Source organism: Cydia strobilella, chromosome 4 (genome assembly GCF_947568885.1).
Source record: "Cydia strobilella chromosome 4, ilCydStro3.1, whole genome shotgun sequence".
Classification (NCBI taxonomy): Eukaryota; Metazoa; Arthropoda; class Insecta; order Lepidoptera; family Tortricidae; genus Cydia; species Cydia strobilella.
In genome coordinates, this window is record NC_086044.1 from 12,520,060 (window position 1) to 12,545,784 (window position 25,725).

General features: G+C 49.5%; 1 protein-coding gene across 1 annotated transcript; it reads right to left on the reverse strand.

The window, feature by feature from the left end:
- Positions 1–1,555: 1,555 nt before the first annotated feature.
- LOC134740916 (multiple epidermal growth factor-like domains protein 8) lies at positions 1,556–24,419 on the reverse strand. The gene is made up of 24 exons (XM_063673572.1): positions 23,914–24,419; positions 23,646–23,837; positions 22,421–22,647; positions 20,258–20,449; positions 19,984–20,083; positions 19,314–19,759; positions 18,451–18,615; positions 17,519–17,655; positions 16,971–17,204; positions 16,648–16,784; positions 15,989–16,211; positions 14,689–15,227; positions 11,714–14,453; positions 10,837–11,271; positions 10,099–10,263; positions 9,319–9,890; positions 8,487–8,735; positions 7,815–8,077; positions 7,206–7,453; positions 6,237–6,892; positions 3,220–5,946; positions 2,399–3,139; positions 1,690–2,318; positions 1,556–1,616 (listed from the first exon to the last, which is right to left on the reverse strand). Exons 1-24 carry the CDS (start codon positions 24,082–24,084, stop codon positions 1,556–1,558), a joined length of 12,249 nt encoding a protein of 4,082 aa, XP_063529642.1. The 5' UTR covers positions 24,085–24,419.
- Positions 24,420–25,725: the final 1,306 nt, after the last annotated feature.

Here is a 25,725-nt window from a genome sequence, read left to right on the forward strand (position 1 = left end):
ACCGGCCATGTGTCACACCCGGTACATACCTGACCAGCACGGAGGTGACGGTGGCGCGGCCGTCGCCGGTGGGCTCGATGGCGACGGGGCGCAGGTCGGACGCCACCGTCACAGCCGCGACCGGCCATGTGTCACACCCGGTACATACCTGACCAGCACGGAGGTGACGGCGGCGCGGCCGTCGCCGGTGGGCTCGATGGCGACGGGGCGCAGGTCGGACGCCACCGTCACAGCCGCGACCGGCCATGTGTCACACCCGGTACATACCTGACCAGCACGGAGGTGACGGCGGCGCGGCCGTCGCCGGTGGGCTCGATGGCGACGGGACGCAGGTCGGGCGCCACCGTCACAGCCGCGACCGGCCATGTGTCACAGCCGGTACATACCTGACCAGCACGGAAGTGACGGCGGCGCGGCCGTCGCCGGTGGGCTCGATGGCGACGGGGCGCAGGTCGGACGCCACCGTCACAGCCGCGACCGGCCATGTGTCACACCCGGTACATACCTGTCCAGCACGGAGGTGACGGCGGCGCGGCCGTCGCCGGTGGGCTCGATGGCGACGGGACGCAGGTCGGGCGCCACCGTCACAGCCGCGACCGGCCATGTGTCACCCGGTACATACCTGACCAGCACGGAGGTGACGGCGGCGCGGCCGTCGCCGGTGGGCTCGATGGCGACGGGGCGCAGGTCGGGCGCCACGGTCACAGCCGCGACCGGCCATGTGTCACCCGGTACATACCTGACCAGCACGGAGGTGACGGCGGCGCGGCCGTCGCCGGTGGGCTCGATGGCGACGGGGCGCAGGTCGGACGCCACCGTCACAGCCGCGACCGGCCATGTGTCACACCCGGTACATACCTGACCAGCACGGAGGTGACGGCGGCGCGGCCGTCGCCGGTGGGCTCGATGGCGACGGGGCGCAGGTCGGACGCCACCGTCACAGCCGCGACCGGCCATGTGTCACACCCGGTACATACCTGACCAGCACGGAGGTGACGGCGGCGCGGCCGTCGCCGGTGGGCTCGATGGCGACGGGACGCAGGTCGGGCGCCACCGTCACAGCCGCGACCGGCCATGTGTCACAGCCGGTACATACCTGACCAGCACGGAAGTGACGGCGGCGCGGCCGTCGCCGGTGGGCTCGATGGCGACGGGGCGCAGGTCGGACGCCACCGTCACAGCCGCGACCGGCCATGTGTCACACCCGGTACATACCTGTCCAGCACGGAGGTGACGGCGGCGCGGCCGTCGCCGGTGGGCTCGATGGCGACGGGGCGCAGGTCGGGCGCCACCGTCACAGCCGCGACCGGCCATGTGTCACACCCGGTACATACCTGACCAGCACGGAGGTGACGGCGGCGCGGCCGTCGCCGGTGGGCTCGATGGCGACGGGGCGCAGGTCGGACGCCACCGTCACAGCCGCGACCGGCCATGTGTCACACCCGGTACATACCCGACCAGCACGGAGGTGACGGCGGCGCGGCCGTCGCCGGTGGGCTCGATGGCGACGGGGCGCAGGTCGGACGCCACCATCACAGCCGCGACCGGCCATGTGTCACACCCGGTACATACCTGTCCAGCACGGAGGTGACGGCGGCGCGGCCGTCGCCGGTGGGCTCGATGGCGACGGGACGCAGGTCGGGCGCCACCGTCACAGCCGCGACCGGCCATGTGTCACCCGGTACATACCTGACCAGCACGGAGGTGACGGCGGCGCGGCCGTCGCCGGTGGGCTCGATGGCGACGGGGCGCAGGTCGGGCGCCACCGTCACAGCCGCGACCGGCCATGTGTCACCCGGTACATACCTGACCAGCACGGAGGTCACGGCGGCACGGCCGTCGCCGGTGGGCTCGATGGCGACGGGACGCAGGTCGGGCGCCACCGTCACAGCCGCGACCGGCCATGTGTCACCCGGTACATACCTGACCAGCACGGAGGTGACGGCGGCGCGGCCGTCGCCGGTGGGCTCGATGGCGACGGGACGCAGGTCGGGCGCCACCGTCACAGCCGCGACCGGCCATGTGTCACCCGGTACATACCTGACCAGCACGGAGGTGACGGCGGCGCGGCCGTCGCCGGTGGGCTCGATGGCGACGGGGCGCAGGTCGGGCGCCACCGTCACAGCCGCGACCGGCCATGTGTCACCCGGTACATACCTGACCAGCACGGAGGTGACGGCGGCGCGGCCGTCGCCGGTGGGCTCGATGGCGACGGGGCGCAGGTCGGGCGCCACCGTCACAGCCGCGACCGGCCATGTGTCACCCGGTACATACCTGACCAGCACGGAGGTGACGGCGGCGCGGCCGTCGCCGGTGGGCTCGATGGCGACGGGACGCAGGTCGGGCGCCACCGTCACAGCCGCGACCGGCCATGTGTCACAGCCGGTACATACCTGACCAGCACGGAAGTGACGGCGGCGCGGCCGTCGCCGGTGGGCTCGATGGCGACGGGACGCAGGTCGGGCGCCACCGTCACAGCCGCGACCGGCCATGTGTCACCCGGTACATACCTGACCAGCACGGAGGTGACGGCGGCGCGGCCGTCGCCGGTGGGCTCGATGGCGACGGGGCGCAGGTCGGGCGCCACCGTCACAGCCGCGACCGGCCATGTGTCACCCGGTACATACCTGACCAGCACGGAGGTGACGGCGGCGCGGCCGTCGCCGGTGGGCTCGATGGCGACGGGGCGCAGGTCGGGCGCCACCGTCACAGCCGCGACCGGCCATGTGTCACCCGGTACATACCTGACCAGCACGGAGGTGACGGCGGCGCGGCCGTCGCCGGTGGGCTCGATGGCGACGGGGCGCAGGTCGGGCGCCACCGTCACAGCCGCGACCGGCCATGTGTCACCCGGTACATACCTGACCAGCACGGAGGTGACGGCGGCGCGGCCGTCGCCGGTGGGCTCGATGGCGACGGGGCGCAGGTCGGGCGCCACCGTCACAGCCGCGACCGGCCATGTGTCACCCGGTACATACCTGACCAGCACGGAGGTGACGGCGGCGCGGCCGTCGCCGGTGGGCTCGATGGCGACGGGGCGCAGGTCGGGCGCCACCGTCACAGCCGCGACCGGCCATGTGTCACCCGGTACATACCTGACCAGCACGGAGGTGACGGCGGCGCGGCCGTCGCCGGTGGGCTCGATGGCGACGGGACGCAGGTCGGGCGCCACCGTCACAGCCGCGACCGGCCATGTGTCACAGCCGGTACATACCTGACCAGCACGGAAGTGACGGCGGCGCGGCCGTCGCCGGTGGGCTCGATGGCGACGGGACGCAGGTCGGGCGCCACCGTCACAGCCGCGACCGGCCATGTGTCACCCGGTACATACCTGACCAGCACGGAGGTGACGGCGGCGCGGCCGTCGCCGGTGGGCTCGATGGCGACGGGGCGCAGGTCGGGCGCCACCGTCACAGCCGCGACCGGCCATGTGTCACCCGGTACATACCTGACCAGCACGGAGGTGACGGCGGCGCGGCCGTCGCCGGTGGGCTCGATGGCGACGGGGCGCAGGTCGGGCGCCACCGTCACAGCCGCGACCGGCCATGTGTCACCCGGTACATACCTGACCAGCACGGAGGTGACGGCGGCGCGGCCGTCGCCGGTGGGCTCGATGGCGACGGGGCGCAGGTCGGGCGCCACCGTCACAGCCGCGACCGGCCATGTGTCACCCGGTACATACCTGACCAGCACGGAGGTGACGGCGGCGCGGCCGTCGCCGGTGGGCTCGATGGCGACGGGGCGCAGGTCGGGCGCCACCGTCACAGCCGCGACCGGCCATGTGTCACCCGGTACATACCTGACCAGCACGGAGGTGACGGCGGCGCGGCCGTCGCCGGTGGGCTCGATGGCGACGGGGCGCAGGTCGGGCGCCACCGTCACAGCCGCGACCGGCCATGTGTCACCCGGTACATACCTGACCAGCACGGAGGTGACGGCGGCGCGGCCGTCGCCGGTGGGCTCGATGGCGACGGGGCGCAGGTCGGGCGCCACCGTCACAGCCGCGACCGGCCATGTGTCACCCGGTACATACCTGACCAGCACGGAGGTGACGGCGGCGCGGCCGTCGCCGGTGGGCTCGATGGCGACGGGGCGCAGGTCGGGCGCCACCGTCACAGCCGCGACCGGCCATGTGTCACCCGGTACATACCTGACCAGCACGGAGGTGACGGCGGCGCGGCCGTCGCCGGTGGGCTCGATGGCGACGGGGCGCAGGTCGGGCGCCACCGTCACAGCCGCGACCGGCCATGTGTCACCCGGTACATACCTGACCAGCACGGAGGTGACGGCGGCGCGGCCGTCGCCGGTGGGCTCGATGGCGACGGGGCGCAGGTCGGGCGCCACCGTCACAGCCGCGACCGGCCATGTGTCACCCGGTACATACCTGACCAGCACGGAGGTGACGGCGGCGCGGCCGTCGCCGGTGGGCTCGATGGCGACGGGGCGCAGGTCGGGCGCCACCGTCACAGCCGCGACCGGCCATGTGTCACCCGGTACATACCTGACCAGCACGGAGGTGACGGCGGCGCGGCCGTCGCCGGTGGGCTCGATGGCGACGGGGCGCAGGTCGGGCGCCACCGTCACAGCCGCGACCGGCCATGTGTCACCCGGTACATACCTGACCAGCACGGAGGTGACGGCGGCGCGGCCGTCGCCGGTGGGCTCGATGGCGACGGGGCGCAGGTCGGGCGCCACCGTCACAGCCGCGACCGGCCATGTGTCACCCGGTACATACCTGACCAGCACGGAGGTGACGGCGGCGCGGCCGTCGCCGGTGGGCTCGATGGCGACGGGGCGCAGGTCGGGCGCCACCGTCACAGCCGCGACCGGCCATGTGTCACCCGGTACATACCTGACCAGCACGGAGGTGACGGCGGCGCGGCCGTCGCCGGTGGGCTCGATGGCGACGGGGCGCAGGTCGGGCGCCACCGTCACAGCCGCGACCGGCCATGTGTCACCCGGTACATACCTGACCAGCACGGAGGTGACGGCGGCGCGGCCGTCGCCGGTGGGCTCGATGGCGACGGGGCGCAGGTCGGGCGCCACCGTCACAGCCGCGACCGGCCATGTGTCACCCGGTACATACCTGACCAGCACGGAGGTGACGGCGGCGCGGCCGTCGCCGGTGGGCTCGATGGCGACGGGGCGCAGGTCGGGCGCCACCGTCACAGCCGCGACCGGCCATGTGTCACCCGGTACATACCTGACCAGCACGGAGGTGACGGCGGCGCGGCCGTCGCCGGTGGGCTCGATGGCGACGGGGCGCAGGTCGGGCGCCACCGTCACAGCCGCGACCGGCCATGTGTCACCCGGTACATACCTGACCAGCACGGAGGTGACGGCGGCGCGGCCGTCGCCGGTGGGCTCGATGGCGACGGGGCGCAGGTCGGGCGCCACCGTCACAGCCGCGACCGGCCATGTGTCACCCGGTACATACCTGACCAGCACGGAGGTGACGGCGGCGCGGCCGTCGCCGGTGGGCTCGATGGCGACGGGGCGCAGGTCGGGCGCCACCGTCACAGCCGCGACCGGCCATGTGTCACCCGGTACATACCTGACCAGCACGGAGGTGACGGCGGCGCGGCCGTCGCCGGTGGGCTCGATGGCGACGGGGCGCAGGTCGGGCGCCACCGTCACAGCCGCGACCGGCCATGTGTCACCCGGTACATACCTGACCAGCACGGAGGTGACGGCGGCGCGGCCGTCGCCGGTGGGCTCGATGGCGACGGGGCGCAGGTCGGGCGCCACCGTCACAGCCGCGACCGGCCATGTGTCACCCGGTACATACCTGACCAGCACGGAGGTGACGGCGGCGCGGCCGTCGCCGGTGGGCTCGATGGCGACGGGGCGCAGGTCGGGCGCGCGCCGCCGCTTGCCCGCGCCCGCGCCCGCGCCGTGCAGCACCACCGTCACAGCCGCGAATGGCCGCTTCGCCATGTGCAGCATCTAAAAACCAATCAAGTCAATCGGTGGATTCTAGGAGGCCGATGGTAATTGCAAATTTAATTTCGAGAGCCAACTTTTTGTAACTTATAAAATCGCTATAAAAACAATGAATAATGACAGATCGGAAAACTCGGATACCAAACAGTCATATAAACAAAATACAAGTGCAAAATTATTTGTTTTGTATAAAAAAAAATTATGGTCTAAGGGATCGTGCTGGGGCTGAGAGACACTGCTTTTATATAAGAACATATCAAGTCATGAATTATGTAAAAACAGTAAAAATTCACCTCAACAACATGTCGCCTCCTCGCCCGCCGCACGTCCGCGGCTTGCTTCGCCTTCCACGCGACCACGCACGCCGCCAGGAACAGAAAGAAGCACGAAAAGAACACCGAGAAGAACACGAACAGATCGATGTGCAGTTGGTCTTGTCTGAAGAATACCAGTCCGAAGCTAGCGGCGCCGTCCTCAGAGTGACGCGCGCGGATTATCATGTAGAATTTAGTGTGTCCAAGTTCGTGGAATTTTTCAGGCAGGGTCAAAACGAGACGGTTGCGGAGTTCGCGCACGCGCAACAAGATATTTTTCTTATCAACAGTTATGTAAGTTGCAAGATCCTTCGCCTTGTAATCCGCGAGCGTATACTCTGTCTTCTCATAATGCCAGGTCATGCGCGGCGATTCTTCAACGTTGTCGTCGAACGTCGGCATTTTGCGGTACGGCTCGTGTTTGTAATACGCCGGGTCGATCTCGACAACGTGGGCGCCGTGCGTGCCGTTCACTGAGACGACGAAGGAGCTGTCGTTTGGGCTCAGGTAGAGGTCGACGGCGCCCTGCGTTACGTCCACGACCACTCGTATGTCTACGTTCATGTATCGTGGATTTACGGCTACGAACACCGTCTGGCCCGGGTATAGCGGACGCGGCTTAATCTTGCATTCATCTAAAATAAAATAGAAAGTTGTCAATATGGTAATATTTATGGTCCTTTGAACTACCACTCACGTGACTTGAGGAATTAGGATGGTTTCCACATCTTTTTTTTTTAGAACACAAACAGTCGTAATAAGCATATTACATAATATTGTACACAATGTACAGAGGCAAAAATAAAGAACAAATAGACCTGGAGGTTCATTAGTAGATATAAACAACTCACATCTTACATGGCGACCCTGCCAAACTTCAAATAAAACAATAATTTTATTGTAAGTCAAAATTTCTTGTCTCATTTCTAATTTGTAAAATCTACTCACCGATGGATTTGCCGTCGAAGCACAGTTTATTCTCTATATTGATGGTCTTGTAGCACTGGTGTCCGTTGCGCGGGTCGCCCATGTACAGGTCGCGGCACTTGACGCACTGGTAGCGCCAGCACTCCTGCGCAGAGTTCTTGCTGGAGCTGGCGGTCTGGCAGGACGCGTCGCTCTCGGTGTTGTTGCCGCAGTTGCATTTCTCGCCTGTTACCGGGTCGCAAGTGTCGCCGTGACCGTGGCATTCGCACCTGTATGAAACATGTTAAGTTAGTGTAGACAAAGGTTTGTAACCTCGCAGCCTCAAGGGGGGGGGGGGGTGTCGATATTTAATTCCACTAATTTCTTTGGACATATTTGTGACGAAGTGACTGCCAGACCAGACCAACCAGACCACCAGACCAGAATTACAATTGTAATGTAGAAACACTGCAAAATACATATGTCCAAATATGTTAGGCGTAACATTTTATTTTCGTACATTCAAAAGTTGTTGTCAGTATGTATACTTTTATTATAGTCAAAAGTGATATATTTCGTTGTATACTTAACAAAAAGCATTCCTTGATTCATACAGAGAAATATTTTTACACATGAAAAAAAAATACTTACGGTCGGCAAGGATCGCTAAGGTTCTCTGATCCTCTAAAATATCCCTCTACACAGCGTTCGCAGCGCGGCCCATCCGTATAATTCGCGCACCGCACGCAGCGCGCCTTCGCACTCTGGTAGTACTCGTCCAAGTCGCTGGTGTCTCGCTCCTCGCTCGTGCAGATGCTGGTGTGGCCGTGGCAGTACACCGAGCAAGGGATACACTGCCCGTTGTCGGTCGGGTCGCCCACGAAGTTTGGCTTGCATTTCTCGCATTGGTTACCCTGAAGTAAATGGTATAATTAGATAATGCCGTCAACTAGATTCTTATTCATAAAACTTAGCAAACTCTTACAAACCTGTTAAATTTTGTCTCTTTCTAATAGATAGAAATGTCAAAAAGAGGGATTATCAACGGTTTGTTGAATTTAAATTTGTCAACAAACGTTTATGAATAACGCCATCACTTTTTACATGGCCTTAATTTCAAAACAAACAATTTTTTCAAATTTAAATTTTTAGCAAAAGTGGCAGAAGCAAGTTGAAGGATCTGGTACATGATCTTGTCTTAGCAGACGATGCTATTGCTGACTTAACCTTACTGGGCCACTTATAATCCTCATATAGCTAACATTTGGGGACGAGGACGGGCCTAGTCTCAGTCAGAACGGCCGTGTCGACTTTCAAACTCACCATGGTGTGGTTGTGGCACTCGAGACACTTGTCGAGCTTGTCGGGCCCCTCGCAGTGCGCGTGGCCGTTGCACTGGCACTGGATGGTGCAGTTGGCGCCGACGTAGCCGAAATCGCAGCGGCACACGTCGGGCTGCACGCAGGCGCCGCGCACGCAGCCCTGCGCGCACACCGCCGTGCAGCCGTCGGGGCCGCGCTTGTGGCCCGCGCCGCACTCGCACACGTAGCCCGCTGGTAGATCGCGGCACACCTATAAACAGGAAGGGATATTGAAGGATTGATGAGGTACCGAATGCTTACTTATTGAAGAAAATATTTAGAACATTTAAAATACATGAACATGCAGTTTTAAACATATATTTTAAAGTAAAAACTTATTGTAATAAAACGTTATCTGCATAATAATTTGTAAACTTAGTAAGAGACTCCATTGCTATTGTTTTAATTTAAATTGTCCCTAATCATAAAATACGAAAGTTTAAAAATGATAGTCTAATAAAGGTCTAGACTCCATCTAAGGGTGGTATTACACCTGGCCAATTTCTTTGTCCAATGTGCATTGCGTCTCACTCTCATTAAGCAAAATGTGAGACGCAAATACACATTGGTATTGGTCAGATGGAATACCATCCTAAGCTAACTTTGCACAGACTTTGACAGAACTCAGTGTGGAAGAGTCACTAATCATTATAAACGTCATATTTTCATAGAAATATGACGCTTACATTTGATAATATTTCCGTATTGTATCTTAGCACATCCCATGCAGAGTAGCTTGAGCCGACTCTATTTAAGTTAATAAGTAGTTAGCGAAAAAATAATGTGTCACGTACCTCAGAATCTGCTTTACACTGGTGATGATTATTCTCACACTCATTTTCGGGCGGGCAACGCGTGTAGTGCCAGGAGAACGTGTCGATAGTTTCGTTCAACTGATGCGCGCTCGTGTAGACCGCCGCGCACGTCGTCCGCGTCGAGTACTCGAGCGGCGAGTCGATCGAGCCCTCCGTGCACACCCCTTCGCCGTTGGCGCCCTCTATCGCACACCAACCGCAGTGCGAATGATGGAGACACTCCGTGCACTGTTCGAATGTATCGCAAGGCGCTGGGCATTTGTTTTTATCGGCTTTGGTTAGAACGAGCCCGCAGACCCCGCCCGCGCAGTAAACAGGTTGATACGCTGGCGAGATGCATTTCCCCAAGTATGTCGCCCAGTGGCATTCCGCGAAGCCGCCTTCAGCGCCGTCGGAGCTCAGACACGTTTGGCAGTCGGTGTATGTATGACAACGGCTGGGGCACTCTTCTCTTGTTCTTGGGCGGATGCTGGTGCGACCTTGCTCTTCTATTGCGGCGCAAGTCCAGTTGAACAGCTCTGTTGGTTCCTCTGAAATTCTTGTCATTTGTCCTACAACAGATCGTTTGGTCAGACTTCATCTACATTTTGAATCTTACAATATAATTATGGAAAGTCTGTATTTCGATTAATTGTAATTTTAAATTGTTTTATTTATTGTTTTTGACATGTTTTAGAATAATATAAATTATCAGTTGGAATTAAATATTTACAAAATGAAATATGGAAAGTACACTTCAATTTGTAATGTTTGACCTACCTTCTCTGCTGGCATGGCGCGTCCATGTGCACTGGTTGTTGACGCATTTCTCGCAGTCAGATGCGACGCATCTGTGCTCCGGACACTGGCCGACGTCGCTGATGTAGGTGGTCCCAGCGTTGCACTTTATACTGGTACACGACTCGTCCGTAGGAACGCATTCACCTGTGCAACAAGTTGGATTTTAGGAATAGTTCGAAATAAACGAACAAAAATATCATTACAATTTTAACGTCCTTAGCAGGCTGAAAATCTTTTTATCGAAGATTCTACTATTTGGCCAATACAGTTTTGTGCCGCTTTTCCGATTTTTCCTGTACGGTTTGGTAAGGTTACATGTAAAACAATGCTAAAAACGGTTTAAGCCACACTTCCCTGTCTAGTCTTAGAATGAAACTTAGACATAAGTTGTTTTAATATGTCAAGTATAAATATAAATAAGTAAATGTATAAATGTAACTTTCCGGCTTTCCGGTAGGACAACCGTAGGCTCATGTTTTTCTTTTATCTCCTTTTTATCTTTGCTGTTTAGTGTGTATGTTAACATTATGTACTTACTAATGAACCTCCAGGTCTGTTTTCTTAAGTATGTTAAGTACATTTGTACTTCAAACCCATTTGTATATGTGACTGTTTGTGTTCTAAATAAAGTAAAAAAAAAAAAAAAAAAAAACCGACGACATCTTACATGCGATAATTATTTAAAGGTCTAACGATGGTACACTGTTATATACGTACCAACAGCAGCAGCACAGGATTCGCACCACCGGCACGCCGGTTTCTCTTCAGGATACAGCGGCCAAGCGGCCAGGCAGGACGCGCACGTAGTAAAGTTCTCGCAAGCGCGCCTTGCAACAAGCTCCATATCGCACGCTTCCCCTGAATTCGTCGACACCCTATCACTGCTCTCGCACCCAGGTTTGTTCACAGAGAAGCATTTAGTGTAGTTTCCGGAACTACAAAAGCTACAGCCCATCTGGCTTCGACATTCCAGCTTGCTCGCGCTCCAGAGGGAGCAGAGGTCTTCAGGGAGGGATATGCGGGTGACTTGGCAGTGTGCGCTGCCGGTCCAGCCGCCGATGATGTAGATATAGCCGTCGTTCTCCGACTCCATGTCGATTGCCATCGCATGGGCTATGGTTGGCGGTGGTGGGTGGCCGACTATACTTATGCCTAAACAAAGAAAATACAAATTTGGTACCTATCTACGTCTATAAGTATCTACGTAATTAAAATATGAACCAAAATAAATATATGTAACAGAAAATAGGTATACAATACAAGCATAAGCCTATACATACAATATGAAGCAATAGTACTTCATTACTTCATTACAATAAAAGTTTGTAATAAAAAAATTACAGCGAGGGTCAAAAAAGAAATATAGAATTTTTAAATGCGTGGTACCAAAAAACTAGATAAAAATCGAGGAACTTTAGCTATCAAATTATAATCTTGGAGAGTAGGTAATTATAGCTATAATATTTTTTAGTATAACACAAGGTTCCAATCTTTACATATATGCCTTTTTGGCATTATTTACAAACTACATGAGCCTAAATAAACATATGAATAAACGTAAAAATGTAAACGTAATTAAATAAACTTTACTAACCTTTGACAAGCCTGACCCACTGGTTGCAACTATAGATGTAAGCGATGAGGGAGTCAGATCTGTGGTCAGGGTCGCTGCGACCGCCAAACACGACCATGTACTCGTTGGTTGTTACAGCCGAGTGCAGATACGCCTGCTGCGGCAGGTCGTGGTAATGGTTGCGGCGGGGAAAGTTCGGCAGCTCGCTCCATTTCTTAGTCGGGTAGTGGAGCGCAAACAGTTTGTTAGAAAGCGATGTCCCGTTGTAAGAATACAATATCCCGCCGTAAACGTACAAGCTCTGCGACGGCGCGTGATACACTGTGCTGTGTCCTATAATACCGGCCGGCTTAGAACCCCCGCAATTCAATTTTATCCACTTATCATTGTCAAGATCGAATTCCCAGATATCGGCCATCATCCCCTCCTCTAAAGAGAATCCACCGATGAGCACTAGACTTTCGTAATCTTGGTACTTCTGAAGAGTCAGGGTGTGACCTGCGAGGGGAGGCGGTTGTTTCTCTTTGTTGTTAACGATATTCCATCTCTGGTCTTTTAGGCTGAACTGCCAGAAATCTCCTAGTGTCTTATTCTGACCGTTCTTTTCTTGTAAGCTGAGTCCACCATAGATGTAAATGTTCTGTTTTGAATGATAAATTTCAGACGCGTGGAAGTAACGACCTTCAGGCATTTTAGCATCGGGGGTCGCCTCGACGGTAACTTGCATCCAAGTATTATTCTTTGTGTCAAAAAATCTGATATCGTTCAGGGGTCCGTGCGACAGCGAGTATCCGCCGAACATCCACAGTCCTCTTCTATCTGCTACTAAACTGTGCCCGAATCTGGGCAAAGTCTTTCTAAGATGATCTAATCCGTCGGACAAGTATTCAGAATTGAAAAGCTCCGTAAATACTAGTTGCATCTTGTCGAGTTTAATAGAACAGTCGTCGCCGCCGTAACCTTCGTCGCAGAGGCAGCGGCCGTAGCTGGGATCACATGTTCCGGCGTCGTAGGCCGTGCTGCAGTTGTTGCGACAAATGTCCACTTCGCAATCGGGTCCGCCGAAACCTTCGCGACAAACGCAGTGGCCCTTGGTGCACACTCTAGGCCACGGGCAGTAGAGACCGCACGCTAACGATTTGTAGACGCCTTCAAATCCTTGCTCCACCTGTCCCTGTTTGTAATGGACCGTTAGGTTCCCGCTGCGCGCTTCCACGATTCCGGACGATGCCCCATTGCAGAACACTCCCAACAGCTGACTTTGCTGATTATTGCTCATATCAGGCACACCACCGAGGCCGTCGTACACGTACACCGCGTTCTCATCACAAGGAACGTTCAGCGTAGAAGAATTTATAGTAAACTGAATTATCGCATCTTTGATGTCCCCAGCCGATATAATCCATAGACATTCTTTCGAAGGGCCTATGATCTTAATGTCCGGGTCGCTTTTATAGGAACCTATACCCTCAGTCTGTGACGCGTTGAGCATTCCCCTAGGCTCGCATTGATAATAGCACTTTCCGCCGTGCCGGGGATCACCGTAAAACTTTGGTTTACATCGCTCACAGTTCTGTCCTTCAGTGTTGTCCTTGCAGATGCACTCGCCGGTGGCGACGTCGCAGAAGCCGCGCGTCTCGTCCCCGTGGTCGTTGCAGTCGCAGCGGCGGCAGCCCTGGCCCGTGGTGGCGTTGCCGTGGCTGCCGGGCTTGCACGACTCGCAGAACTTCCCCTCCGTCCAGTCCTGGCACTCGTCGCAGCGGCCGACGCCGGTGCGACACGTCGAGTGATTGTGGCAACCGCAATTGATGGAGCAATCGGCGCCCGTCCAGCCTAAATCGCAGTGACATTTGTAGTGCGGCGCCCCCAGACAGTACCCGTGGATGCAGTTGTTGTAGCAGGTCTGCACGCAGCTCTTGCGACCGTCGCCGCTGTAGCCCTGCTTGCACTTGCACGTGTACGATCCGTGCGTGTTGTTGCAGACGGCGTGCTCGTGGCAGTCGTGCAGCTTGAGGCCGCACTCGTCTACGTCGGGGCACTGCGCGTACGCCCAGCCGGCGTCGGCGGCCGACACGTTGAGCAGCGACGCGCAGTCGGCGTGCGCGCGCGTGAAGTCGCCCTCCGTGCACGCGCCCGTGATCGGGTTCTCGTGCGAGTGGCACCAGCCGCATCCCATGGACCGGAGACAGGTGGAGCACTGCGCGTGCGCCTGGCAGGACTTGCACTGGCCGGCTTTGCGCACGTTGTCGTCGGCGGCGGCGGCGGCGGGAGCGGACGAGGCGCGGTCGAGCCACTCGCGACACAGCCCGAACTGATACTCGCTGGTGTAGACGCTGAAGCTGAAGCACTGGCGCGTGGCCTCGCACCAGACGCAGCGGCCGCGCTCGTCGAGGCAGTGCTCGCAGTCGAGGCGGGTGCGGCAGGGCGCGGGGCACTCGCTGGCCTCCACGACGGCGCCGCCCGCGCGGCCGCGACGGGCGCAGCGCGCTTCGTCCGCCCACCACTCGCAGTAGTTGCCGGCGACGCAGCGCTCGCAACTGATGTAGTTGGAGCAGTTGGGGCAGGCGGAGGGTTGCAGGGTGAGGTAGCGCCAGACGCCGGCCTCGGCGGCGCACACGGCGCGCTCGTCGGCGGCGCGCGGCTCGCACTTGTCTGTGAGCTCGCACCAGCCGCACGCCGCGTCGGCGAGGCACAGCAGGCAGTTGTCGTAGTTCTGGCACTGCCCGTCCGAGTACGGCTCCAGGAACTCGAATGTGAATACCTGCGAACACGATAGCGCGTCAATAAAAACAAGTTGCATCGATACAAGTTATTACCGTGCACTGTACAGTATTATCGTTAGACAACTATAACTCGAGACAATTGTAACGAACTAAAGTCGATTAAGTATGCGTTATTTTTTTACTGATAAGACTTAAAGTTTTACTCATACACAGTCGCACAAACACACCAGAACACTTACTTTATTTGCAAAAATAAAAGCAAATAATAAATACCTTAGCAGTTTCCGTCGTTTTATTATGTAGCAGTTCCATCTTCGCATGATGATGAGAAGGATACAGTCCCGTGTGCAACGTATCGTTGGCGTGAATGTCGACGGCGAGTCTGCCAGGGAACAGCGACGGCCAGTCGACGATGGAACAGGCGGACGGCTGGGCCGTTAAGTTGGCTATAGATTCTGTCTTAAGTCCAAGCGCGAGCGATATGTTCGAATAGCCGGCGCATACATGAAGGGTCTCTCCCGTTCCGTTCCAGAGCTGAGGAATGCGAAGCCAACCTCTCAGCCGCGCTTCGCTTGACCCGGTAAAGATATGATTGCTTCCCCCGCCGGTGGCCCAGTCGACGGTAGTCGCGTTGACGACGGACACCCCGTCGGGATGGTTCCAGTCTGCCGGCTGCTGGTATCGTAGGAACGTGAGACCGGGTCGTTTGTCTAAATCTTTGCATTCCTCTGGAGTCGTCACTTCGGTGCCGGTGGTACCCCACCAGCCTGGGTTTTGCGATGGAGTGTCTTCACCACAAACACCGTAGTTATCTGTAAATAAAATACATAAATCAATTATTATACTACTGTCAATAAAATATTTAATGGGCTTCTCACCTTCACCCTTCAAGAAAAAACGAAACATTTAAAGAATAATGTATCTAAGAGTTTGCATGTTTTACAAGTCAGAATCATAAATGACAGCAATCTGACGAATGCTCGACTCCAAAGTCTGGAGCATCGTCGCAAGGTTGCCAGCCTGTCGATCTTTTATAGGATGCATTTCGGAGAGTGTGCCGAGGAACTGCACAACCTGACATTTTCATTTGTGAAAAAACCCTTTTTCTAATAAAGATTAAAAAAAAACCTTATTCCCCCGTCCCATTTTTACCATCGGACCACACGACAAACGGCACTCCGGCATCGCTTCATGGTAGGAATTCCAAAAATACGCACGAAGCGTTTTGCTTCCACATTTCTTATGCGAACTGCCAAGGAGTGGAACGCCCTGCCCGAGTCTGTGTTTCCGCATGAGTACAATTTGGAGCTCTTCAAGGCAAGAGTTAATAGGTATCTCATAGGTAAGCGTGCTCCACCGTAGACCACATCATCACTTACCATCAGGTGGGATCGTGGTCAAACGCCTGCCTATTCATCATAAAAATAAAAAAATAAAACACAACAAGCACCGCGCACACGGTTATAACTACACAAAAATTAACGTCAACATTTCTACAATAGTTATATTCTAAGTACCAACGATCTCATTGATCAAGTGGAGCAGGCACGAGTGGCACTCGACAGTAACGTACCGTCCTTGTGGTGGCAGCGCGCGTTCTGCACACACCAGCTGCACTGGTGCAGCCCCAGCTTGGTGCTGACGGACGGCAGCGGAGCCCGGGAGCCGGCGCGGCCGGGGGGCGGGCCGTGGATCAGGCACGAGTGGCACTCGCCCAGCGCTGGACAGATGCCACCGCAGCGGATGGATTGTAAGTTGGTTGTACAGTTTGAGCCGATCGTTCTGCCGTAACAAGTCTGCAACAAGTGAATGTCTATAAAGCCTTTGTAAGGCAAATATGATTACATTCCCATCATGATCATGAACTTTATTAGTACCTAGGTTTAGTTTTATCACAGAATAAATACTTATTTGTGGTCGTGCACGCAAAGGGACGTCAAGTTGTGCCAACCCTAATAATGAGCCGCACGAAGCCGAGAATGCCCGGAAGGAGGTCGCCCCACTGGTGTTATGTAATTTAAGACAGTCTTATGCCCGTTAAAGGTTACTTTAAAGGGTTATTCAAAGTCCGAAAGAATTTTTTTATTATTTCAGATCCAGCAACTGTGTAGTGTGGTGAGATGGTTACTCGTTATTCATCTAATGAGAAAGGTCAAAGGTAGTTGCTTGGTACATCCCCGCCTGCTTCACTCTCATATGTATACATTATCTGATGTACTGTACTGTACATACATCGTCCGCAGAGCACCATCCGCACTCGGGGTCCGCGAGGCACTCCGGCTGACTCCGATGCCGCGGGCACGCTGACTCGGGGTCGTTGTTGCTGATGCCCGCCTGCCAACTCGGCACCACGTACGCTAGCAGATCACCTATAACAAATTTAAAATCAGTCTGTGGTTTCTTTATGCTTTCGGGAAAATTCCAAACGCAACCTTAAGACGATGCGCACAGATAAATAAGTAACTAAGTACTTGTAGCAGTACAAAATGAAATACTGACTGAGCCGCACATAGATCTAATATAGAAGACATCGTACACAGATCTAATACATTTACCATTGACATTTCCATGATATCCGCCAGCGATGAGTAACGTTGAAGGAGGTTTCAAAGCCGCTGCATGTGCAAATACACCCTGCCGTTTAGGGTAGAACTCGCGAGGGCTGCCCAACACTTCAAGCGGGATCCACGCGTGGCAGCCCAGGTGGTACAAGTACATTTGACCGTCGTAGCATATCTCCTCTTTGTTGTGCCGATGTGAGTATCCGCCGAACACTACCAGGTAATTTCCTGCAATTAATTATGAATGAATGAATGATATTTATTCCAGGGCAAGTCTCATATTCTGTTAGTAACATACAATTATAATAAAATTTAAATGACAGACGTTTATAACCACATAATAGATTGTGAAGAAGATTCTGTGTACAGTCCATGACAATTGACAATTCACATCAGTCGTTCTAGATGGATCTGCCATTTAATTATGGACAGTTGTATAGCAGTCCTTTTTCTGCTTTGATTCAATTTTTTTGATTGATTTAAAATGTATCTTACATTAGTTGGCATTTTCCCGTTCTGTAAAAACCTTATCGTAAAATTACCGATTATTGTCGATGTGTGAAATGCTCGTTCTCTCGGTACATATGTGTCCCTTAAATGCGCCCTGGGATAGTGTATTTCGCTCCAATGACGATTGTCAATATCAAACGCAAACATTCTATCGGTCAGTTTTGAAAATCTGGAAAATACAAAAGTAAAATAATTACATATCAAAATGAAAATGCCTTTATTAATATCGTGTTACTAAATGATATACGCCATTGAGCAAGTGATCACTTTTCTACGATTTAGCTGCGCTTTTTATCGTTAAAAATGATCTTGCCCAGGCGTTAATTTTCTACACGTATACATCGAACTACAACTTACAACAAACGCAAATACGCGTTCTAAAAGTCGACCTTAAGAGGAAAGGGGCCGCTTCTCCATACAAACGTAGTTCCCATTTTCCTCTCTGGATATTAACGTTTCACTTTTTTTGGTTTTTTTGATTATTGTAAAAGCAAGGAGCGAAAAACATTCATTCATACAAATTTTTAAATGCTCCTAACTCTAATAATAATAAAAAAATAATAAAAAACGTAGGGGCATAGCTGTGGTTGATATACAACAAATTGTGTCAAAATATTTTCAGTAATGTTAATATCCAGAGGAAAATGGGAACTACGTTTGTATGAAAAGGCGGTTTCGCGCGGGTCCTCCATTTTCGTCTTAAGCACGCAATAATATAAAATACAGTACTCCAAAAGCAGACACGCTGGCAACTGTTTGGCAACAGCGTGTGAAGGACGTATGGATGGGATGATACATTGCAACTGAACCGATACTCAATCGCTACTGTATCACGATCACGGTCTGTGTTAACAACAAAATGTTAACTGACTATTGGTAGTTCCTATCTCGTTGGAATAGGGTATATGAATGGACAATGAACTGTGTCAACTATGGTACAGCTGCTAAGGTAGTTAACACTCACCTCGCCACACTAGCGACAACGCCTCCGTACACTAAGATGGAGTTGGAGTACGAATGATAGACGGCAGTGTGAGCGACTACTCGCACGTCCAACTCCTTACCGCCGCGGACTTGCACCTTCTCCCAACTCTCCGTATTTGGCTCGCTTAGTTTTATCTTATACATACTGAAAAGGAAGGTGATGTTGATATATAGTTGTGCAGTTCTCGAGAATGTTCTCCGTTTACTATACTATGATGGGGCGAGCGAGAACATTCTATATACAAAACAGAGAACGTTCTCGAGAACGGCACAACTATAGTTAGACAACACTATTTTGTCATATAAATACACTATGAATATCAACGACTCATCGAGATGATTCTATAGCTCATTTTTTTAGCATTAGAAAAAAGGTAAACAATCTTGACGTATCTTTTTATTGAAAAATATTGTTAAACGGTTTTTAAAAATTAGTTTATATAACTTATGAAAGCAAAATAATGTAAAAGATCCCTTCCCTATGAAAAATAAAAATAAATAACTGGTTCGCTGGCTCAAAAGATCGTATATGATTTATAATTGTAACATATTTGCTGTCTTATTTTTCAAACGTGATTTTTAATAAAAAGACAAGCCATACCATTTACCTTCTATCTAAATGCTAAAAAAACGAACTATAGCAAGGTTTAACTTGTTATTTCTCTTCGGTATCCATGACCTTGAATTTTGTATTGTAATTCAAATTAGATTATAAATGCAAAATATCTCATTAAAGTAGCGAGATAGAGGTCAAATATAAACAAGGTTTGACTACACAGTCATTGTCACTAGATCGAGTAAGATATCCTTTTAGACAAAACGCAGGATGATAGAACTACTTACTTTGAAGAAAATTCTCCATCTACCGTACTGCCTCCAAAAAGATACAGTTCATCCTTAACAGCTGTTAGAGTATGTCTAGTTAGTCCAGGAGGCAAGAATGATGAATTTACAGCTCTCAGTGTCCATATATTAGTCTCAGCGTCATACAGCCATAGCTCCGAAGACAAACTACCGTCTGATAACTTCCCTCCATACAAAACAAAACCAGCAGAAAAAGCGCAAGCAGAGTGCCCGTATCTCGGCTCAGGTTTTGTATCATTAGACTTCATAATAGCATTCGAAAAGTCCGGTTTGTCAGTAAAATGCAAATAACTTTCGGAATACGGCGTTGGTGAATGAGAATACATTAGAGGTAATGTGGTTTTGTCATGGTGTGATACGGAGGATAAAAGTAAATTAAATAATGAACTCCTATTGCCTATCTGCCAGCTACCATCTGTATTGCCCTGTGAAAAAAAAAATGTTTTCAATATTCGTACAGAACACTTACAAAAAGTGCTTTGTTACGTTGTTATTATAATGCAACGTGAAATAATTAGAACTGGTGCTGAGTTTTTCATGAGTTTACCTCTCTTTGTTATGATAATTTTTAGGTCAACGTCGCAAATGTCGCAACCAGTCAGTTATTTGCGAGCAAAAGAGCACAATTGGTTATTAAGTAAATAGTTACCTTTGTAAAGAGAGTTAAAAATGACTGATCTATTTCCTCATTAGTTGGATATCTACGTAATACTTTTTCATTTTCATCATACCATTGACTAGTTGAGAACCTGCAAAAAGTTATCACATATTGTTTTATAATAATTTAACATGAGCATAACTAAGCAAAATCTGTCGTCGTAATTTGAAACTACTTGCTTTACAATAAGATTTATATTTGAACAAATAATATTGCTCACTCTTTATCTCAACTAAGTATACAAAAAACAATAACATAGACTTACCTATAAACTTCTAATAAGCCTAAAACTTTATTCAGATCATATCCTCCAAATACGTATAGAGAGTCCGTGTGGTTGACATAAACAGCGGAGTGAGCCGCGCGGCGTGTCATGCCGCTCTCCGAGCGAGACAGCCAGTGCCAACTGTTGCCGACCTTGTCGTTCTTCTTCAAGGAACAAGACTCGCCGGAAAAACTGAAAATTGTAGCGATTATTGCTTTATTAAATTGCCTTGGCCTTCCTAATAATGAGTGGCTGACATTGATAATGAAGCAGGAAATATGGAAAGGAATTATAATGATCAACTTGAACGTTGATTACATTCATTTGGGATGTAGTGTTGACAATTCTATAAAATATGTTTCTCTCAAAATTTATAATACGAGCTTTTATTGTAAGCTGTGCAGGTAAAACTTATAAGGACGATTCCAAATAGCACAGTTACGGAAACGGGATTAAGCATCAAAGACCTATGTAACTCCGTATAAGATAAATACAGTTTAAGGAAAAAACGTGCATCGGAAATCAAGAAAAATTTATTCTCGGACAGATGGCGCCTACACCTTTGGCCTATTCTCGGCTAGATGGCATTGACGGTTTCGTTTGTTATTTAACAATTTTAACACATATCAGTAAAAGAACATGGGTCAAATCAAAATCATATAAAAATAATAAATACAAATAAAAAAATCATTTATCCATATACAATTGCGTTTTTCTCGTGTTTTATGTTTATTTTTGTACAATAAAGAGTTTTACTACTACTTTACTACTACAATATATATATTATATATACAATTTTTATATTTTTATACATTTTTATTTTTAGTTTTAATCGCGTGTCGATAGATGGTAGTAAATTTACTGTGACTACAAAATTTACTATGACTCTATCCTATATATTCTCTTTGGCAAGCATGAACACTTTCCGTGTCCACCATCTGTATAACTATGTTACCTGTCTACTCTAAAATCGTACTGTCACATTACAAGCTGTGGTGACAATGCAATATTGTATGCTGGCTACTGTGTTCAAAAACTTGCTTGGAATATGTTACATAAAGGAAAAGACAATTTCAAGTCAAAACTAAATCAAATTATGTATTAACAATGGTTGAATATCTAACGATTTATTTTCCAGAATACAAAGCATTAGTTACAATACTGTTTATCAAAACGCAATATTTTTACTAAGTCATGTCACTGTCTAAGTAAGATGGAATAAATCAACAACTTCCTAATTATCATTACGTCTACGCTACTGTTGTGCAGTCATCAATTTAGAACTTCGTCATATTAAGTATTCTCTAACAACTGTCATGGCGTTCTTACGTGAGTCACTAACACGAGAATCATAGTACTATTACTTTAGTCACTAATATGATAATACTGTGCTACTAAATGTGCCATTCTCAATCAAAAGGGTACTTATTGTCGGTTGTCAATAAGGCGCTATTTCCATATAGCTTCAATTTGAAATCAACCTTATTGACAAGTGACAATGTGGTACCTTTCGGTTGAAAATGGCACAAATGTTAGTAAGGTAATGATTTTAAAAGTTTAAAAATGGTCACTGACTTGTGTTAGGCCTTCAGAAAAGAGGAAATTATTGACTACTTATAAAACTTGAATTTCCAAAGCTCCACAAGGACTGCAGAATCATTCCAGGGAGGTTCAGTGACATCTTTTAATCCTTTGAACACCACGGCTACTGTATACAACGCGCCATTGTCAACTATATCGTAATGCACGCAGGTTAATATTAAATTGTAACCGTGCGCGTCTGCAGCCGTTTTTAGCAGTTGAAGAGTTAATCATTACATTTGTGCCAATTTAAAAAGACAATATTTATGATATTTTATGTAAGTTTTCTTTCAAACACAGCCTTGCTACTTCACCTAACAACGTACAGATTGAAATAAAACTATGAAAACGGATTATATCGCGTATATTGAATTTATGCTGTTAGCGCGACTAGTCAGTTACTTGTCTCAGACAGTAACATATGTAACTATCCCGGTAACCGAAGACAATATTAACGTACAAATTATCAAGAGCTGCAAGTGCATCTCACTCCTGCATAAATAGAAGTTATTTTATTTTATATTAGTGCTGTGTAAATTATCATTGTATGTTCTACTGTGATTATATTAAAAACAGTCTTACCCCTTCTTGCATAAGCATCTATCTCCTTTGCATTGTCCATTATTTGAGCATTGATTAGGACAGAGCTGCAAGCTGCAGTCCTGCCCGCCGCGGGTGCCAAAACAGAAGCACTTGTGCTGCACACACAACCCGTGGCCAGTGCAGTTGTTGGGGCAGTCATGTATGGCATAAGTTGCTCGGAAACCGTCAAGAACATAATTAGTGTCGCTATACAGCAATATTAACATCTGCAACATAATACATGGAGATATAATTTCTCAAATAGATTAAATGATTTTTAAACATGACTTGTTTCATATCAGCAAAGTACTATATTATACAGGGTGGAAAAAATTTATGGGCCCTGAAGGGAAAGTGCCTTAAAAGTGCAGTTTTCTCTCTTTTGAAAACTAAAAGAATGTTTCCTTTAAGTAAAATGAGCTAACTTAAGGTTTTAAGGTACTTTCCCTGGGCCCATAATTTTTATTTACACTGTATAATATGTAGTTTTTAGTTTAAATCATTATAGCTATTTTCATAACTTAGAAGCGAACCCTGATCAAAGAAATTACAATTTCTATTACTAGAATTCTATTTGAGCTGGTTATAAATACAATAAAAGTACATTTTGCTTGTTCCTAGTTTGGGCTTCTTAGGTGATCAGATCTCTATATAGGCTATCTTATTAGCCTGAAAGTTAGAATAATAATATTAATAATATATTGTAATGTTTATGTCAGAATATAGTATTATCTATTACTACAGATTTATGCATGAAATTAAGTTATTGGACTTCAAGTCCATCATTGGAAGAAATAGATGTTTTGTGAAATAAAGTTTAAGTATGAAATGTGTCCTGATAATTTTCTTTAAAACCTAAATATTTGAAAAAATAAACTATAATGAAAAAAAAAAGTTGTTTACAACTTATTTGTACTAGATAAAGTTAAGAGGCATAGTGATTCAGGTTTTTCCTCTTGCAACATCAAGCAAAAATCAACTGTCAGGCAGACTAGCAGTGGTATTTTCATGTGCACCAAAACCACCATTCTTAAGTATGAAAACTTGTTTTATTGACTTTGTTTGAGGTCACAATAAAGTGTATATCAAATTAAATTTGTGTTAATGACATTTTAATCACAATAATGAAACTGATTAAGTAAAGGTGTAAAATAACAATGATCATTGCCTATGCCCCTATGGTGATCTTACAGCTTAAGTTATAACATGGTAGAAAATTACTTACATATCCACTTGAGGCAGTCACATTTTGAGGTTCAGTTTTTCCACTAAAGCTTCCAAGTAATGGTGCATCAAACGAGTCTCCATCATACACAAAGACATAGTCATAAGAACATTCTGTGCCCATACGCAGGAAGCTCAATGTTATGAACTGACTTTTATTAGCTGCCTTGATAAGCCATTCACAATGGGAGTCCTATAAGAAAACAATGATTAATGTGTGCTGAAGTGAAATGTTGAAGTTTTGAATTGGCATGGTGAGAGTGACTGACTTGAGTGTAGTTAGAGTCGGTGGGTCCGTCGGTGATGACGCCGCTGGGCTCGGTGAAGATCCTGCGCGTCTTGTCGCAGGGCGCCGAGGACGCGGCGCACAGCACGGCCAGGCAGATCCAACTCACGACGACTAAGCCTACTCCCTTCTCCCGATTCCGTGGGAAAAACATGCCTCTTCCGATTTGCCGCAAAACATAAGTCAACCATCAAAGCCATATAATCGTGAATTCGCAACTAATATCACTAAATGTAAAATAAACAAGCACTCATTTATCGTCATAGATGACATCTACTTCAAGGCTAACCACTTTAAAATATGAATGCCACAATGACTCCTGAGATCTTTGATTTGATTGAATAAACCTATTATTGCCGCATTATTCTGATTTCGAATAATAAATGTAAATTGTTTGCTTGCACTTTCTAATGTGTTTTTTCGTAAAAACAAACAATTCACGAATCTCACAGTCAGTTTTGACATTTGTTTGACGTTTGAAGATTGCCATTAGTTTTTCTTAAATGTCATCGTTAGGAACACTGTACCAACACTGTACAGAAACAAACAGCCAAACATAAGTAATGAGGGCTATCGTTTTTTTGCTCAACAGTTGGCGCCTCTGTTGATGGTGGTTCAAAAGACTAAAGAACAGCTGTCAGTCATTGAAGTGACAAGTGACATTTGACATTTCGAACTATGGAAAAGACCACCATCTACACTAGCGCCCCTAGCGGCGAATTCATACGCGTTAGCCCTCAAAGCAATTATAGTTGGTCAAACCATATTGTCAGTAAATAAGAACAAAAACTATACTCATCCTTTTCTTTTGGGTGCTAGTACTAGTGTAAGACAAAGATAGTATGATTCTCTCTGTCTATGTTTGAAATGAGACAGTCCTTTGATAAACTATATTAATTACACTATAGGGAATATTACGTGAAACTCTGCGCTGGGGGCGCCACTACCACAATATGAGGGTCTATCACGAAACAAGAAAATCAAAGTTTCGTTATCTAACATCTCTGTCACTCTTGCATATTCGAGCGACAAAGAGGCAGGTAGCGAAATTTCGGATTCGCATTTCCCGGTAGGTCCTTTGTAAACAAACCGCCTTGATGCATCAATGTCATATTTTATTATCTCTGAAAACTTGTCAAAAACCTGTTAAACGTACAGAGAGGTACAGTATGTATAAATTACTCTATGGTTTACTAAAAAGGCTAGTGCTGCACTCTGCTGGCAGAATAGGGTAATATCCCCTATTTAAAATTTGAGATATCTATCTTTGATGAAAGTTAAATAATAAAAATATTTTAGTCAGTCAGAGTATGTTCAGGGTGCGGGCATCTTTCTATGTCACTCTAATTGTACCTTAATTGGAGTAAAAAATTTCCCTTTTAAAGATAAAGATTTGCGAAATTCGGTGTTCGCGGTAAGCCCTCAGAGCAGCTCAGAGCAGTTTCAGTGCTGCCACCTATTGAATACTACAAAGATCGTTATTTTTCAATAACGTTTTCAACAAAATACAAAAAAGTAAACAACATCTTTATCGTAGTCGTAGCGCAAAAGTAATAAAAATTTCGTTCCCCTTTAATACCCCACGCACTGAATAATCTATCACATTAGGACATGACAAAATCATTATCATCATCATATGTTTGTTTGGTTTGTATTATTATTTCATTGCATGTTTGAGAAAAGCACTATACATACCTCGGCGTGAAAAGGGGTGCCGGTACGAGTTCAACTTTGAATAGTCACAGATTTTATATGTGAAATATTTTAATTTTATATGTATATGATCTGGATGTAA

What these genes read in the sequence shown, in the direction of transcription:
- LOC134740916 (XM_063673572.1), bottom strand. Translation starts at nt 24,084, where the DNA reads ATGTTTTTCCCACGGAATCGGGAGAAGGGAGTAGGCTTAGTCGTCGTG. An exon ending in TGACTGCCTCAAGTGGATAT is followed by an intron (nt 22,648 to 23,645) that starts GTAAGTAATTTT and finishes ATTATGTTGCAG; the next exon opens with ATGTTAATATTGCTGTATAG. An exon ending in GATGGAGAATTTTCTTCAAA is followed by an intron (nt 18,616 to 19,313) that starts GTAAGTAGTTCT and finishes CTTCCTTTTCAG; the next exon opens with TATGTATAAGATAAAACTAA.